Below are 17,963 nucleotides of genomic sequence, written 5' to 3'. Positions count from 1 at the left end.
AGCTTGCAGTCTTGTGACAGTGGACCCCAGGCTGAGAGGCTCAGCCAAAGTAAAGTGGGACAAGGCCAGAGGAATCAGCCCAGACATGGGCCTAGAATCCAAAACTCCTGTTGCCTCCTTTTTTCCTGTTACTTTGTAACATCAAGGCATGGCAGGTGAGACAACAGGGTGGGACCTTGAGAGGCCAGAGTGGGCAACAAGGTGAGGGCCCAGGAGGTGGCCAGGAGCAGGGTTCAAATTACACTTTGACTCTTGGGGATGGGGGGGGGTTTGAAAAAAAAAACTGACTGGGGTCAGGGCTGTGTGCACGGGTCCCCACCAGTACCATGGGGCTGGGGTCAGTGGTGGTGGCAGCTGGAGGAAGCCACCGCTGCCACCGCCTGGGCTGCTTAGAAATGTGCGGGGTGGGCCAGGGGCTATGCGCAGTGGTGCATGGGCTCCAGGTTGTTGAGGTTGGGGCAGGGGAAGGGTGATGACTGGCCCACAGGGGGTTCTCATCTCTTATGGGGGAGATCAACCCCTCTGAGCTCCCTTGTAATTCAAACCCTGGCCAGGAGAGAGGGACTTCAAGGCCCCAGCACCAAGCACATTACACCAAGGTATTGAAAAAACCTCTAAAATTTAGGTAAGGGAACTTTAAAACATATAATGCAGCAATTTTGAGCCAACACCACTTAGTCCTAAAGCTCTATATAGGTCCTTCAGTACAGGACCTAAAGGTATGTTGATCCCTGGACATCTTATCTGGAAGAACATTGTCTCTACTTTCCTTATCTTATGTGTACAGGAGTCTGAATATTAACAATTTTGTACAATGCCAGTTTCTGGATGAACATAGTTTTGAGGAAAAGCCGCATTTCTTTGGGAAAGCTTTTACTTTTAAATGGTAATATGTCAAAGTTTGATATATTAAATGAATTCCCAGGGAAGATGGATTACTAGATAAAGAGCAGGTAAGGAACTAGAGTGCATGATTATTGCAATTTATCATAAAGACATAACTACTACATGTGTGTATATATATTACATAGTGCATCTGAAAATTAGGGATTGTAGATAAATAGAAGTCAAATTTAATTTTCATTTCAATACAGCGTTTTACACTGCACTGGCATAGCAATTACACACAAATTTAACTCTAAGAGGATATATTTCTTATTATTTTTTAAAGCTTTGTAGTAGAGAATATAGAAAATTGGTCATACCTTCTGTTTTTATTGCTTTGCTTTAATGAAAGCAGAATTACCTGCTGTGTTCATAAGATAAGATCAAGCAGGAAATAAAGAATCCACTCTTTGGTCTTGGGATATCCTACTCAAAGACTTGGTTGTAAGTCTTTTTTAATCCTCAAACCTCCAACAAATCTGACCAGCTCTGCAGCTGGTGTTTGTCAGTGATTAGCAGTATAACCTTTTTATATGTAGTGTATGTACACAGGTACATATAAAGTCATAGTGGGGAAAAGCCAAGAGAAGATGTCTGATGTTGCCAGTTTCGTTATCTGCAACATCTATAATTTTTAGGCACCACTGGGCAATTGTGTTCTACCATTCATTAGGTGAATTAATTTACTGACCAGTACCTGCTAAATTAAAATTGTCTTCATAACATATTATCTCAGCTGTTATCTCCATTAGCTCACTTTTTTCTTTTGAGTTTTCTACAAATATCCTTTTTTTGCCAGTCTTCATCAGTCATCTACCAAAGTCTGTGATCTTTACCAAAACTCAGATTTGATTTCTCAGTGAAAATAGGAAAGGTGTACCCAAACACCCTTCTCTGAATCTCATTGCAATGTGGTGATCAAGTTTCTTGCGTTTTTTTGAATAGACACAAGCAATGCCAATGTTTGCTACTGATACACTACAAATATCTCTTGTAAGCTATTACAGTAAAAGTTATTCTTACCAAATACTGTTACTGTCTACATAGCTCACTGAGAAATCCACCGTTCATGCAGGTTTCTAGCCTGTGTACAGGACCTCCACCTGACACAGGAGGTACACTGTCCCTCTAGGGGGAATGCCTTACTGGATCTGGTATTGGCAACAGGGGATAACATGGTAGGGGACCTACAGATCAGTGGTCACATGGGGGACAGTGATCACCTAATAATAGAATTCATCATAAGACATCGAGTGGGTAAGGTAACTAGTAGGGTGAAAATGCTAGACTTTAGGAAAGCTGATTTCAATGAACTCAGACGATTAGTCAAGGACGCACTGCAGAGTAGGAGTTTTGAAGTGATGTGAGCCCAAGAAGGGTGGCTGTGCCTTAAGGAAATGATCCTTTGGACACAAAGGGAGACGATCCCGATGTGAGGAAAAAGAGGGAAAGGGGCCAGGAGGCTTCTTTGGCTGACCAAAGAAATCCAGGGCAGCCTACGGGCCAAAAGGGGAGCACATAAAAAGTGGAAACAGGGAGAGATTACCAAAGATGAGTATACCTCCTCTGCTCGCACTTGTAGTGAGGCAGTTAGATGGGCCAAAGCTACCATGGAGCTGAGGATGGCATCCCAAGTAAAGGATAACAAGAAATTGTTTTTTAGATATATAGGGAGTAAAAGGAAGGCCCAGGGAGGAATAGGACCCCTACTAAATGGGCAGAAGCAATTGGTGACAGACAGGGGGGACAAGGCTGAACTCAGTGAGTTCTTTGCCTCAGTGTTCCTAAGAAAGGGGCAAGACAAGGCTCTCACTGGGGTTGTAGAGAGGCAGCAGCAGGGCGCCAGACTACCATGCGTAGACCCTGAGATGGTGCAGAGTCATTTGGAAGAACTGGATGCCTTTCAGTCGGCAGGCCCGGATGAGCTCCATCCGAGGGTACTGAAGGCACTGGCCGACATCATTGCAGAGCCACTGGCAGGAATATTTGAACGCTCGTGGTGCATGGGCCAAGTCCCGGAGCTGGAAAAGGGCCAGTGTGGTCCCCATTTTCAAGAAGGGGAGGAAGGAGGACCCAGCCAACTATAGGCCAGTCAGTCTCACCTCCATCCTTGGCAAAATCTTTGAAAAAATTATCAAGGCTCACATTTGCGACAGCCCAGCAGGACAAATTATGCTGAGGGGAAACCAGCACGAGTTCGTAGCAGGCAGATCGTGCCTGACTAATCTAGTCTCTTTTTATGACCAGGTTATAAAACGCCTGGACGCAGGAGGAGGGGTGGATGTCGTATACTTAGACTTCAGGAAGGCCTTCGATACGGTATCCCACCCCATACTGGTGAACAAGTTAAGAGGTTGTGACTTGGATGACTACACAATCCGGTGGGTGGCGAATTGGCTAGAGGGTCGCACCCAAAGAGTCGTGGTGGATGGGTCAGTTTCGACCTGGAAGGGTGTGGGCAGTGGGGTCCCGCAGGGTTCGGTCCTTGGACCGATACTCTTTAATGTCTTCATCAGCGACTTGGACGAGGGAGTGAAATGTACTCTGTCCAAGTTTGCAGATGACACAAAGCTATGGGGAGAAGTGGACACACCGGAGGGCAGGGAACAGCTGCAAGCAGACCTGGACTGGTTGGACAAGTGGGCAGAAAGCAACAGGATGCAGTTCAACAAGGAGAAATGCAAAGTGCTGCACCTAGGGAGGAAAAATGTCCAGCACACCTACAGCCTAGGGAATGACCTGCTGGGTGGCACGGAAGTGGAAAGGGATCTTGGAGTCCTAATGGACTCCAAGATGAACATGAGTTGGCAGTGTGACGAAGCCATCAGAGAAGCTAAGTGCACTTTATCGTGCATCAGCAGATGCATGACGAATAGGTCCAAGGAGGTGATACTTCCCCTCTATTGGACGCTGGTCGGACCGCAGTTGGAGTACTGTGTGCAATTCTGGGTTTTTGCTTTAAATAGGTCACAGTTTCTATATGGAAGTTATCAAGCAGTATCTCAGATCTGGTCCCTGCTAGTGCTGCGGGGCTGGGGTTTACCAATCCCACCAAAAAATCTAGCAGGTTTATGCTCACCCACACTACCTCCTGGGTATCTTATTCCCTCCACTTACCTGCTGGGCGCATCTACACAAGCTGTTTACTGCAGAGTAGACAAATTAGCTCTGCAGTAAACAACGCACAGCTACACATTCACCCCTATTGGGCTGGAGTAAACTAAGAAATTCTGCAGCAGGATAGTACTTGTATTATACTAGATGTACTACTTCTATACAAGTACTATCCTGCTGTGGAGTTTTTTATTCTGCAGCAGTGCATGTGTAGACACTGCCTTGGCTGGCTGGAGCATGAGGGTGCTTCAGCACAGGGGCCATCTGCCAGCTAGCTCCACGCTGGAGCATTCTCATGCCCCAGTCAGCCCCTCCGCAGCATGTTGAGCTGGGAAGAGAGGAGCAGCCCCGAGCTAGCAGGCTGAGCCCCCAGGTCTGCCAGCCAAGCCTACTCTAACCTCACTTAACGTGCTGTGGGCTCACATTCAAACTGCACACCTGGGAGCAACACACACCGAAGCAATAAGCTCTGGAGTTTATTCATGAGCATTAATTACACATGTAGATGTGCCTCTTGTCTCTTATAGTTAGAATATAAATTGTTTGAATCAGGAACTGCTTTTTTGTTCTCTCTTTCTACAGTATCGAGCACACCGGGGCCCCTGTTCATAACTGGTGCTCCTAGGCCAATACTAAACAATTGCAGTGGTTGGGGAATGGGATCTTGAGAGGTAGAAACTAAAATGAGTTTCTCAGCTGTAATAAGCACCCAGCACAGTGGAAACCTGATTTCAGTTGGGGCTTCTGGGTGCTACCATAACACAAACTTGCTACTAATAGTACTCAAAAATAGTACTCATTCATAGTTAGCATTTATGAAACATTTTGAATCATCAACTCATTAGGGGTCAATCTTGTAAATACTTATTAATGGGCGTAATAGTTACAACCAGGTGTAGCTCCCTTTTTTGCATTTTTTAAAATGTTATTGGCACCAGTTTTATACCACAATAACATCTCTGACTCTCTGATTTATACCTGTAAAAATGAAAAAAATCTGGCTACCTTAGGTGCACTCTGGCAGAAGGTGTGTGTAGAAAAAGACTCTTAATCCATTACCTTAGCATCCCCATTTTACAAATGGGCAAACAAATATAGAGAGGACTTATTCCATTCATTCCCTGAAAGGGAACCTTACTGATGTTGGAAGCCAGTAAACCTTATTGTGGCTAATATACAATAGAGAAACTGTTCCCAAAACATGGTCAATGAACCATAACTAAACTAAAAAGCAACGGTTCATAGTCTGGAGAATTAGTAGGCCTTCCCTTTTCAATTTAAATATTGATGATGAGGGTGTATGATGGTCCTGAGAAATGTCGAGGGTTGACTGCTTAGTGATCTGCTTATCCAAAAAGTTGGGATATGCATAGCTTTAATGTGAATAAGAGTGAAATAAACCCAAGTGCAAGACAAGCAGGGTTTACAGCTATCGTACATTAAGAATTTCCTATGTTAATGGAGGAGTAATTGGACTATTCTGATGACGTCTGAAGTGGAGGACATAATGATACAAAAATTTTGGCAGGTATTTGGCATTGCATGTATCAACTGTGCATAGCCTTCTGTGAAAGTAAGTGAAAAGGATATTTTTTTTTATGTTCCTTCACCTCTATACACTTCCCAGACTTAGAAAGACCATGAATTCTCAGAGATTAAGAAGCAGCAACCATGTAGCGTCTCTGTTATTGTAGTTCTTGGAAACGGACCCTAAAGGTAACACACATTGCATTACTGCAAGCAACGCTTGAACAGAGAGGGGAGTCCTAGTTATATCATCCCTGTTACCTTTTTCTACATTTTGTGGTTCTAGGTTACTGGTTATACAGATTTCTATTCAATTTATATATTTTCTTGAAGACTCCCATGGACTAATTCTGCAAAGAATCACTTCTCCATTTCCACATGCACATTTTTAGTCCCATCCCATCTATCTATTTTCTTTCTCTTCCCCCCGCTTCCCCTCAGCCCATGCTGGCACACTCTCCTAGACATTTCTAGAAATAAAAGTAGAATTATTCATATGAGCATACAGTTATTTGGATTTCACATTCTCTATCAGTTTTATATTTGGAAGATGTTAGGATAGCCACATGCACTTTATCAGATTTTAATACAATATAACAAATAACACCACTACCTTGACCTTCCGTGCAAAGAATCCAATACAACCTATCTCAGGATATATGCATTGTGATGGGGAAATGCGATAAATCTTTGGCATAACATCTCCCTGTATCTCTTTATGAATGAAATGGCAAAAAGGAAAGGAAACACAAAAGAGAAATAATCTGTGTTCACAACACCAAATCTTTCAGCAAATTTTCAGCAAACAGCAGCATAAGTTACACTTAGTTGCATATGGATCCTAAAACTACTGAGAGTGGCAATGCAGACACACGTATTATGATTTAGCATTTGCTGGGCACAAAGTGACTATACCCCCCATGCCAAGAAGGCCGGATGAGGGTTGTAGTGGGAGAAAAAGCTATTTTAAGAGAATGAGGAAAATGAAAGAAGACACTTTTATACTGCTTGGCAAAGAAGAGATTTCCTGATGAAAGCTTTTGAGATCCGTCAGAAAATAACAGCAAAGTGACATGAATAAACTTCGTATCACTGGCATAAATCAGATGCGATTCCATTGAAGTCCATGGTATCACACTGGCACAACCGAGAGGACGCTCTGGTCCTACCAACCTATCCATTTCAGTGGCATGAAAACAGCAATAGTCTTCTTTATACCTGTCTCTGGTTTTCTGTCTCCAGCCTCAGCCTTGCTTCTACACATCTTCTGGTCTCCAGGAAAGCTTGGCGCTGAGCTCTGTCTGACAGGTAACTGATGAAGATGCCCGCTGTGTTCATGCACATAAATAACACGGCCTGAGCCGCTATCTGAAACAGAGAATAAGGAGGACTTTGGTCAGATAACTGAGACAGAAAAAAATCCATAACAAAGAGAAAAAATAAGGAAAAAAGGCAGCTCTGAAATCATCTCAGCTGTAAAACTAAACTGTTAAGAGAGTTTGTATAAAAGAGTCTCCTGGACCTTAATTAAAGGCGCCAACATATGAAATTCCCCCTGCCTGGGGGAAGAAATATGCAGTATTTGGGGGCATTAAACTCTGGCTGAACCATGGATGAGGCTTCCAAGAAGTGACTCACAGGGCTGAAGTCAAGAATGATTACAAACACAATTAACAATTTATTTTTGCATAGCATTTTCTGTAAACGCAGTTTCATGAGACGCCTCACGGCCTGCTATAAGAAGAAAGGCGCGCACACAAAAAAATCAACGGGCAGCTCAGCCATTCATTAATAATTATTATTGTTATTCTGTATATTGCTTACAATTGAAATAAGTTCATTAAGAGTGGGTGACAAAGATCCTACGTGACTACTTTTTTAATTAGAAAAGGCCAAGGACAACACGCCCAAAGCCTAATCCTGTCCGTGTTACAGTCAGAAGTCTTTTCAGCCCTGGCTAGTCCCGAGTCATAACCTATACACCCCACCTCCTCAGGCCAAGGGAAAGCACAGCTCTTTCCCTGTCTGCTCTCTAGGTATCCACCTGCTAAAATGAACCTTGGTGGGTAAATCCTCTGATGGTGTAAATTTAAATTACTCAAATTTCTTCTGCTTTACAGCAGCTGAGGATTTGACCATGTAAGTGTAACTGCCACCGTCCTGATTTGGCCTGCATTCTCATTTCCTCCCAGGCCTCTCCATAAAACAAGATCCCACTTCTCTCCCTTTCACATGCATGCGCGCACACGCACACACTGCTCACCAGAGTAATGCTGATAAAACATGCATAATTCATACTACGCATTTGTAGGACGGAGCCTGTAAATAGCCTATGCTTACAGATCCTTCGGGAGAGCCGAATAACATTTTTATATGCTATATATAGAGAGAGAACAGAAAGAACTGCAGCCTCAGCTCTCTTGTTCTGAGCCTTTCCTGCTTTAGGTTACAAGTTCATGTGACCTTCTCTCAATTGGTGCCTGATTGGCCAGTGGGATTTTTTTTCCGACCTGATAAGGGAAAAGTAATGCAAAGCAGCTCTAGATTTATGACTGCGCTGAAAATATATACAGTTTTAGGGCCAAATTTTCCCTAATCCTCAAGCTTCAAGTGCTCCGCCTGATGGAAGTTGGAGAGAACAGAATAGACCCTGCAGTCGCTGAGAATTTGTCGAATGAATGCTTGATCCTGCCCTGCTCCCTGTCATGAATACAGTGCTACCTGTACATCTAGCTCCTTCCTTTCTCTCCGAGTGAACTCTTTTCAGCCTCGGCCTTCATGTGTTATTTGGCTACTGTGCAGTTAGCATCTCGTGTAGATGCACCCACTAATTACACACATGCATCTTACTTAAAAACTTACCTTCCCCAGGTGGTAAACCAGGCAGGTCTAACCACTCCCAAATCTCCCAGTGAGTGCCACTGGAGGAGCCAGAATAAGAGGAGTGCCTCTTAGCAGGGCCAGCCCACAATTTTTGGGGGGCCCCTGCAAGATATAGTTTTAGGGCCCCCTGATCCATCGAAAAATCAAAATTGTGGTTAATTGCGGTATAAACTGACTGAAATAAAATAGTATGGGCTGGGCTGCACGCACATGGGCTGTGCTGCAGGGAGTGCAGGGTTGGGGCAGCATGTGCTGGGGATGCCTGGGTTCCCTCCCCAGGGCGGGGGCCATGGCCGGAGCCAGGCTGGTAGTGGGGCTGGGAACTCCTCCCCAGCTCGACCGGGAAGGGGCTGCCTGCCTGCATTGAGCCCCTTAAACATGGCGCAGGCAACGGGGGGTGAGCGGGGCACGGCCCCTTGGTTGCAGGCCCCCCTGTGGCCACAGGTTCTGCAGGATAGGACAGATCGGCCCTGCCTCTTAGTCTGGTTCCTCCAGCTTGCTCTTTTCTCTCAAAGCCCCTGTTTAAAATGCAGTAACAGCGGTTCCCAACCTTTTTAGACTCAAACACCACTTGCAAAAGGCCAGCTCCTAGCTTTTTGACTGTGGAAAAATAATAGAGCAATTCTTCTGTTGCAAAGATCTCAGAAAGGCCAGAATCATGTGTAAGTATTTACACATCTGTCTGCTCTCCAGATGTCCTGGTTGAGAATCACTGCGCTATAACCTTATCAATACTCTTCTGGGTCCCAGGTCCTTCTCCTGTCCTGGCATTGTCTTTTGACAACTCCCAAGCGTTGCTAACAACTGGATTATCTTGATCCTTACTTCTCTTTCCTACCTGTTTCTCTTCCCTCATTCAAATAAGCCAATGTATTGAAACAATGAATATACAATATAACACTATAACCAATACATAGGCAAATCTAGAATCCTGAAAAGAGGATGCAGGAGAGGAGACCAGCGCTGCAGGGGTGACTGCAATTGCCTGACACGTAGCACCACTCCTTTCCCCCGGTAGGGAGGGAGAGCATGTTATGGCAGCAGCAACCACAACCAAAGCCCCCACAACAGATAAGACATCCCAGGCACTGCTGCTGGCAGCCCCTGCCTTCTGGTGCTCAGCGGTACCTCAGCTCCCTTCCAGGTCTCAGCTGAATGGCTATAGCCATCAGGAAGATGATCTTCAGTCCAGCATGCAGAGAGCTCTGCCATTAATGTCATGCAAGCAGAGCTTGTATTCCACATTAAAACATTACTGTTGCTTTTATGTAGTGTATATCAATGATAAATAATGGATGGATTAGATAGGTAAGGGTAAGAGCATTATAAGGGGGAACTAAAATTCATAGATGGCTTCCTAGATCCATCATTGCTTTCAGTTTGCTGTTAAACCTGCCAGTGCTTTAGGGCACCTGAAATTGAATTTAAGTCTTCCAAAGCCTGAATAATGCATAGGCTTTCTTTTCCAAGTTTATCTTGTTCCAGAGCAGCTGGCTTTCTAATTATAGGACTCGCTCAGGTCCATGCAGGAAAACACACACTCACTTTACACACCCAGGTCCATGCAGGAAAACACACAATTTAAAATAAAGGGTATTTTATTTTACCTTTTTATTTCCTCACCTATTTTATTTCACCTTTTGGAGGTAGTATGGCAGTATGTCCTAAGGGTCAGTTACACTTCACACTTTCACTCACGCTTTAGCATCATTAAAGTCATAGGCTGCGGACCGGGGCGGGCCACCCGGGCCATGGCCCGACCAACTTGTAGCACATTAATTTAGCTAGCTATGCAGTTAAAAAAAAAAATAGCTATACAGTTTTAACTGGAATGACAATTGTGTATATGTGTGTTATATAAATTAACATGCTAAAAAAGTTGGTCGGGCTATGGCCCGGGTGGCCCACCCCATTCCACAGTCTATGATTAAAGTCAATGAACCTACTCAAGCAGGTTTTAATTTTAAATTCTCTAATGTCCTGGCATTATTGTACTGACTCTCAGAGCTGCAGATAAAATAGATCATGTGCCTTTTACTCATGTGCTCTACACCTGTTCACAACCTATATTAGGAGGAAAGTTCAGCTTCACAAGTTTCCATAAATGAGCAATACATGTACAATTTACAAATTCATGGTCAATTGACAAATTCTGTTTGATGTGTTGAAGTTATGATGACGAAGTCATGGTGCTTTTTCAATGCCTCTACGTAAATGGGCATCCAGCATTGTTGGAGAGAGAGACACATGCCATTTTTCCAAGTCATCTTGTGAGGTGGAAATCGCTTGGGACCCATTTGAAGCCCAGGAGAACCAGTTTTATCTTCCCCCTCTGCAAGGAGGGGAAGTTTTGCGAAGAGCAACAGAACGTTCCAATGGTGGAGCAAAGATGCCAGAGAGCAAAGAGGGACCAGCAGGCCACATAGATCTGAGACTCCAAGGGCCTTTGGAGAACAGAATAGAAGATATAAACCAGCTCTGGTTATGGGAAGAAGGCTGGCAATTTAGCTCTGAGACAAGCTAAGATCAGAGAAAATAAACTGAGCTGGAAAGACTGAGGAGGCTTAAAGAACTTTGGACTCGGTATACTAAAACCCAACACAGCCATCTGGTGCATTTCCAAACACAGCATTGGTCCATGCCTGGTGGCACATTATGTGGACTTTCTACCCTGTGCATTTTCACATCACAACAGGGATGCTTGTTCAATTCTGGAGTGGATTATGAAGTTCATTGGACAGCACTCACTGCAGCACTACAGCCTGCCTTCTTTGAGGTGCCACATGTGAAAAAAAAAGTCAGCTCTCTGATATGCTTTTGTAAATGTGCTGAGGGGGAAGAGCATTGGCACTCATACCGGGCGGAGTGGGGTGTTCAAACACGGATGAGTTTAGAGTAGCTAAGTAGGCAGGAAGTCTTGAAAGACAAGGCCCTTTCCTTATAAAAGGAAAACTGTTGATGGAGGATGTCGTGCTGAATTTTCATTAAGAAAAGGGATTTTTTTAGGTTTTTTTAACAGAAAACCTAAAAATATTTAGGTTCTGAAATACTGCTGTGGTCCGTCCTGTGGGTTATAGTTCCAGGGCATCCTACTCCTATTTCTCTGGTGTAGCACAGGTTCTTTATTCAGATACAACTTCAAAAAGTGTCTTGATGCCCATCTTGCTGGGGTCATCTGATCCTGCCCAAGAACAAGGGGGGCTGGACCCAATGATCTATAAAGTCCCTTCCAGCCCCTAATAACTATAAAACTATGATGTACCACATGAAAGTGTGTAGCATGGCAGATGTTTGGGTGCAGTGCATCATGGGAAATTAAGTCTGGCTAGATGAACCTACCCCATAGAACAGAATGGGGACAGAAGGCAACTGGCTGGCGTAGAGGACATTTAATTCAGTCTGGGGTAGGTCAGTTTTACATGCCACGAGAATCCAGTTTTGCTGCCCTTACTCACTACTAACTGGGTGCATCTACACATTCATTAATGCACAGTTTTCATGAATGCGCATTAAATTTAGTACTTGTAGAAGGAAGTACTAAATAAATGCTGCCCTACTAAGCATTACCATGACTGCATGCTTTTTTCGTGATGGTTAATGAGCAGTAGACTAATACTAGTGCATGCTAGCCTAGCTAGTTTTTGCCGTGACGCTGTAATGCACAGTCAATTAGTCTAGTGCACATTAAGCATCTTGTGTAGACATGCCTACTAGCTCATAATGAGTCCTACTGACTTCAGTAGTACTACTTGCAAAGTAAGGGCAATAGTCTAATTTTGGACAAAGGGAATTCCAAGGATATGTATTACAAGTACAAAAGTGACTTGCTTAATAACTGGATTCTTCCATCCATATACAGACTAGTCTGACGAAAGCCAAGCGTTCTATTTACAACATGAAAGCCTGGACTCTGACTTTTGTAAAGAACATGGAGAAGAAAACAGGCTTGAATCCTTCACTAACAGACCCAACACTGCTATGGCTACTTCCAAAAGCCCCGTGGAATTTTCTACTGAAAACCTGGGCTGGATGCCAAGACCAGATTGTGATCTTATAAATTAATGGAAGGATTTGTGTCTCTTCTGCTGAATTTGAAATAGCGGATGCTAACACAACGGTGGTGGTGGAGGGAGAGGTTAGGGTAATAAAAAAATCTTTGCAGATCAGCGAGGGGTCTCTTAATCTCCTCATAGCTTGCAAAACAATCAAAAGACAGGTGCAAATTATATAATGACGTTCAAAAAAGCTATGTTCAATACACTTAGATGGAAAATAATGCAACTAGAAGAGCTGTATAGTCATGAATGCAAACATGAAGGTGACTACTAACCCAAGGCCCAAGGGATAATGGGATTACTATGTTGCAATGTCAGTCCTACCCCTATTATCCAGTAATAAGCATGCAAGGTTGCATGATGATGAATGAATAGGATAGTGAGTGAATAGGATGATGAGTGAATAAGAAAGGTTATATGAAGGTGTCCCCAGGTAGTGAGAAGCAGCTGTTTATAATTTTGACTTGAATATCTCTACTTTCCATAAATCTAAGAGCCCTTCAACTCACAGAAGATGATTAAGAGTTTGATTCACCAAGAATTCACTTGTCAAATCAAATCAACGTTTATAAAAATGCCTTTCAAGCAAGCACCTTGGGGCACTTTACAAAGTCAATATAAAAACAATGGTAATAAAATGTGAGTAAGCCAAGTCAAACAAACAAGATAAGTTGAGATTTGACAGTGGACGCTAATTCAATTCATTTTTATCTGGCAACTGTCATGCAGGGTAACTCAAAGTGCTTTGCTAAAAGAGATAAAACAAGATAACATTTTGAATGGATTCAGGAGCAACAGATCTCAGACAAAAAGCAATTCAAAACCAGTGGAAACAGTGGACGAAGAGGAAGTATTAGTCACTGAAGAAACTATACATTATTTAAGAGTATTCATGAAAAGGACAGCAGAGATGTGAATGGATTTCAGATAGGAGCTGGGTTAAGCAGACCTCCTAGCAAATTGGGAAGGAGGGAATGAAAGAGTAGTTTAGAAAGGAAAAGGTTCAAAATGGCACAAGTGAGAAGTATAATCCAGCTGTCGACAGCACAGCTGGTCCAGAGGCTGCAACATCAATTCACAATACCATAGTTACTTGAATATAAGACGCCCCTGAATATAAGATGACCCTCTAATAATTAGATTCTATATGTAGAAAATGTATAAATTTGTTATACTTTTCTAGGTATAGAATCTAGTTATTGGAGGTTTGCCTTGAATCTGTCTCCCTCCCACTGCTACAGCAGGGACAATAAATCGGGGAGGGAGGGGGGTCAGGTGGCCCCCTTGCCCTCTGAACTACTTCTCTCTCAAGTCTCTCTCCCCCACCCCTGCTTACTGTCGACCCTGCGCTCCCTGAGCACATGGGATTGAGGGGCAAAAATGAAAATACTTAGAAATAAACATTCCTGTAGTAATTTGCATATAGGCAAATTACTATGGGCACCCATAGACTTAGGCCATTCAGCATTGATGTATTTTACCATTTTTTTAAATTGCTGCAAGTTTCAGCACAGTTTTATTTGCTTTTGGTGGGGAGAGGGGTGGTTGTTGGGTTTTTTTAAGGAAATTTGTTTGTGTCCAAAGTCAAATCAGCCAAATCAAATCCCAAATCCATGAGTCATTCAAGAATTGTACGTGGCCTTACTACTGGCAAGCATCCTACACCACCACCCGAGCCTTCAGATGTTCCAAATCCTTTGGTAGGAATCTTACATGCAGGCCCAAGCCTGGAGGTGTGGGGTTTAGATGCCTCTGAGTTTCGCTTGCCCCACAACGCGCACACTCGGTTTCTGTCAGTATCTTGGTCTTTTGGCTAAGATAAAGCATTTTTGGCACCAAGGGAAGGTTGTCAGGGCTAGCTCTGGCCCTCCCGCCGCTGGCTTAGTATTGTAGTAGCTCCAGGAGTGGGGCCAGGTCCCTGTGGGGGAACACCTGCCGCTTTGGGGATTTTTATTTGAAGGGCCACACACACACACACACACACACACACACACACACACACGTTCCTGTTAGCATGTTTGCCCAATGTGGGCCATGTGTTTTATAGTCATGCTCAGTGTTGGTTGCATTTAAGCAACTTCATAGTTGGTTTCCATTACTGTACATACTGTGTTTGCAGTAGTTTAATGGAAAACAATGCGTTTAATGAGGTTTCCTTGTATGTGAGTGTAACACAAGGAGCTCTGGGGAGGGGGAAACTTCTTGTTTATGGTATGTCTGCCAATAAATACACCTATTGTGTCTTGCCTTGATTGGAAGGGCAACAAGTATACCAACAACAAGTGGATATGAACTGAAATGTGTGCGAATACCAGAAGCTTAACAGGAATGATCTTGCATCCCAAAATTCCAGCCTGGAAGCATGCTGTCTTCTTCTGATCATCATTGCTTGGAAAGACCCAGTCACCCTCTCAGCGAGCATAAGTGACAGTACATGAATGGACAGCAACAGTTTCCAAGGAGTCCCACAATGTGCTGAGTATCTGGTGAATCCTTACGAGCCCTTGATGCATTCAGTGATCGTTGACTACTAGCTGATGGATAAAGCCTGAAAGTGACTCACATTTATTCTGCTTGCTAATTTTGGGTTGGCTTCAACAGAGTATTAGGGCAAATTTCAGTTGACTATTGGTAAACACCAAAAATAGAAAGCCATTATGTTTCTTTAAGAATGTTTTTACTATGTGCCACATAAAGCACTAGTTGCTATAGTAATTATTAGTTAATTAGGTATGATGAAGCATTTTGACTCATCATTAGTTATTAAAATAAAAATAGCTGCTTGGCACAGGATTGTTGTTGTTTTTTTATATAATTATAATAAAAAAAAAAAACTCTCAGAGGTCTTAATTCCCCACTCCACAGTTCGGTGCTTTATCTGTTATTTAGGTGGCATTTAGTGGATTAGGTATAACAAGAGATTTTATTAGCTGTCTGATTGCATGTCTTTGAACAACAATGAAAATAATGAAGTAATAATAATTAATTAATTTAGAAACTTGTGAAGGATGCTGGATTGATAGCATTGGGCAATGAAGCCCTCAGCTTTGAAAAGAACAGGAGCCATTGGCTGTGCAAGTGCCTATCTGATTAATGAGTGCTGGAAATAAGTTTTGCAAGGAAAAGGGAATCTATATATATATTCATGGTAGAAAAGTGCCTATCTATCTATCTATCTATCTATCTATCTATCTATCTATCTAGATAGATAGATAGATAGATAGATAGATAGATAGATAGATAGAATAGGAAAGGTACTGAATTAGAAATAAACATTCCTGTAGTAATTTGCATATAGACTTAGGCCATGCAGAATTGATGTATTTTACCATTTGTTATCTAGATAGATAGATAGATAGATAGATAGATAGATAGGCACTTTTCTACCGTGAATTGAATGAGACTGTCAGGTAGTTTTACTGACATACTTGAACAGCGATAAGTTAACAGTTAGTTCTGCTGCTTCTGCTCAGTTTGAGCAAAGACAGATCTTGATGATTCAAATGACTTTATATTTATTGGACATTTAGATAGAACCACAAACATCTTGTCTTGCAGATGTCATTGCTTGGACATCCGGACAATCACGATTTATCACATAGTTTTAAAAAATATGTGGGGCCAAATTTAAAAGGTGGTCACCATCCACTGCCTCCCAGTATGACACAGCCTGATTTTCAAAGGAGACCAGAACATTTCATGCTTTCTAACACAGTTTGACCTTGAAGATACTGAACATCCACATGTTCCCGTGTGCCCATGATTCAAATGCAGAATCTGCACTGTGCACTGATTAGATTATCAACATTGAAAATATCTGGGTTCTGACATATTTTCCTTCCTGCTATTGCAAAAGCACCCAAAAACAACTCAAGGGCATGTCATTTGTAAGTTTTGTTGACAATTTAGAACACAACAAACATTTTCCCCCCAGAACAATGACACATTTACATAAAGTCAGTTGTTACGGTTGTAGTTCAAAGCAAATCTAGAAACACACGTTTTTAATATTCAGAGCAAGGGGTTTAATATGCTGTTATAAAACAGTAGTTATCTCTCTCTTGCTCTTGCTTCCTCATTGAATCCATTAGAAACAGAAAATTAAACGTTAGAGCAAATTGTTCCGAGGTAACGTGAAACATACAATTTAGCGGCTCAGCTCTCCACTTAGGCAGGGCATTGGCAACGTGCTGCAGTACAACAGGTCTTTAAAGCAAATCATGTCGTATCAGGCACAAAGTGACAGCAACTTGCATTGAGGCGCGCAAGCTGCAATGGGGCCCTGTTACAGCCACCGAACACTGCTAAATGCCACGTAATCTTCAGGATATCAACACAAAGCTATTTGGAGCTAGTCTAATATTTAGGATTTAGGCAAAACCTTGGATTTCTTGATTTTCTGCCAGCCTCCTACTTATGCTGTTTCTTTTAGAAATGCTAAGGTGGCTAGACATCAAGGACTGTCTTGGATACTATACAAATTGAGGCCACTGCTTACACTTCCAGGTAAATGAAGGCAAGGACGAGCAAATGACCTCTAATTTGCAGGGACTGTTTCCATGCCTGTGTAGCATTTCAGTCTGTCTAGCCACATATCAAAATATCTATCCAAGCCTCATGAAGTGCAGCCCAATCATCTTTCATTCATTGAACATAGGGCATTTTGTATCATCAGATCACATATTTTTTTGTGCTGTTTCAAATTAGTGGGGGTAATCTTTATTTTTCAGCTGAATAGCCATCCCTTTCCCATTCCTTCCTTAAAAGGAAACCAAACAAACCAACCCTGCCCCCTCCCCACCTCATCTAGTGCATCTTGGCAGAGCTAAAGTGTATAAATGTACATCCCTGCTTTTGTCCCTAAATATCTTTATTAAATCAGTTTATTTATAGCTTTGAAACCCTGGTACATTTAGGAGTGGCTCCCCTCAAAGATCAATTAAAGCTATCGGTGCTCTCCACAATGGAAGTGATTTCCCGTCAGCTTTCACAGACTGGCAGGAGTGAAAGTTTTTACTTGCTACGAACTCTTGCCCAGTGGCTAGAGGAATGGAAAGTTAAATCTAAGACAGCCAGAATCAGTCTGTTAGTGTGGGAAGCTGCCACCTGCTCTGACACAGAAGTTTCTCTGCTCACCACCTACACAATACGCACCTGAATCTCCCCTGTTTAACTTCCTTTCCTGCACCCAATCATCTCATCCCCAAATTTCTGACTTATGAGAATAAAACTGATGCTGTAATAACTCATATATCTTTTATTCTGGAGCTGCACGTTTGCTATTCCAGATAAATGCCAAAGTAATTGCATTTAATAGAAGCCGTCTTCCATTTAAAGCCACAAGGGAAATTAATTGCTTTTAATAGATGCTGCAGCCTCTAAACAAAGATCAGTGTTAAATGTCTCTGAAGTGGGGAGGTACACTCATACCATCCTAGATATCAGTGATTAAAAATAGTGTATTTTATCACATAAAACATACAATGTTTTCCAAAATTC

The 17,963-nt window shown here is 42.6% G+C and overlaps 1 protein-coding gene across 1 annotated transcript in view; it reads right to left on the bottom strand.

Annotated features, from left to right (window-relative positions):
- Nucleotides 1-17,963, bottom strand: part of ADCY8 (adenylate cyclase 8) — a 194,092-nt gene that overhangs the window by 132,521 nt on the left and 43,608 nt on the right. Inside the window, 1 exon segment of the mRNA XM_014611460.3 lies at nucleotides 6,745-6,894. Coding sequence (XP_014466946.2) covers nucleotides 6,745-6,894 — 150 coding nt within the window.

Source organism: Alligator mississippiensis, chromosome 3, assembly GCF_030867095.1.
Source record: "Alligator mississippiensis isolate rAllMis1 chromosome 3, rAllMis1, whole genome shotgun sequence".
In the NCBI taxonomy this organism is placed as follows: domain Eukaryota; kingdom Metazoa; phylum Chordata; order Crocodylia; family Alligatoridae; genus Alligator; species Alligator mississippiensis.
The sequence above is the reverse complement of the archived record's forward strand: the minus strand, read 5'-3'. Positions and strand labels throughout refer to the sequence as shown.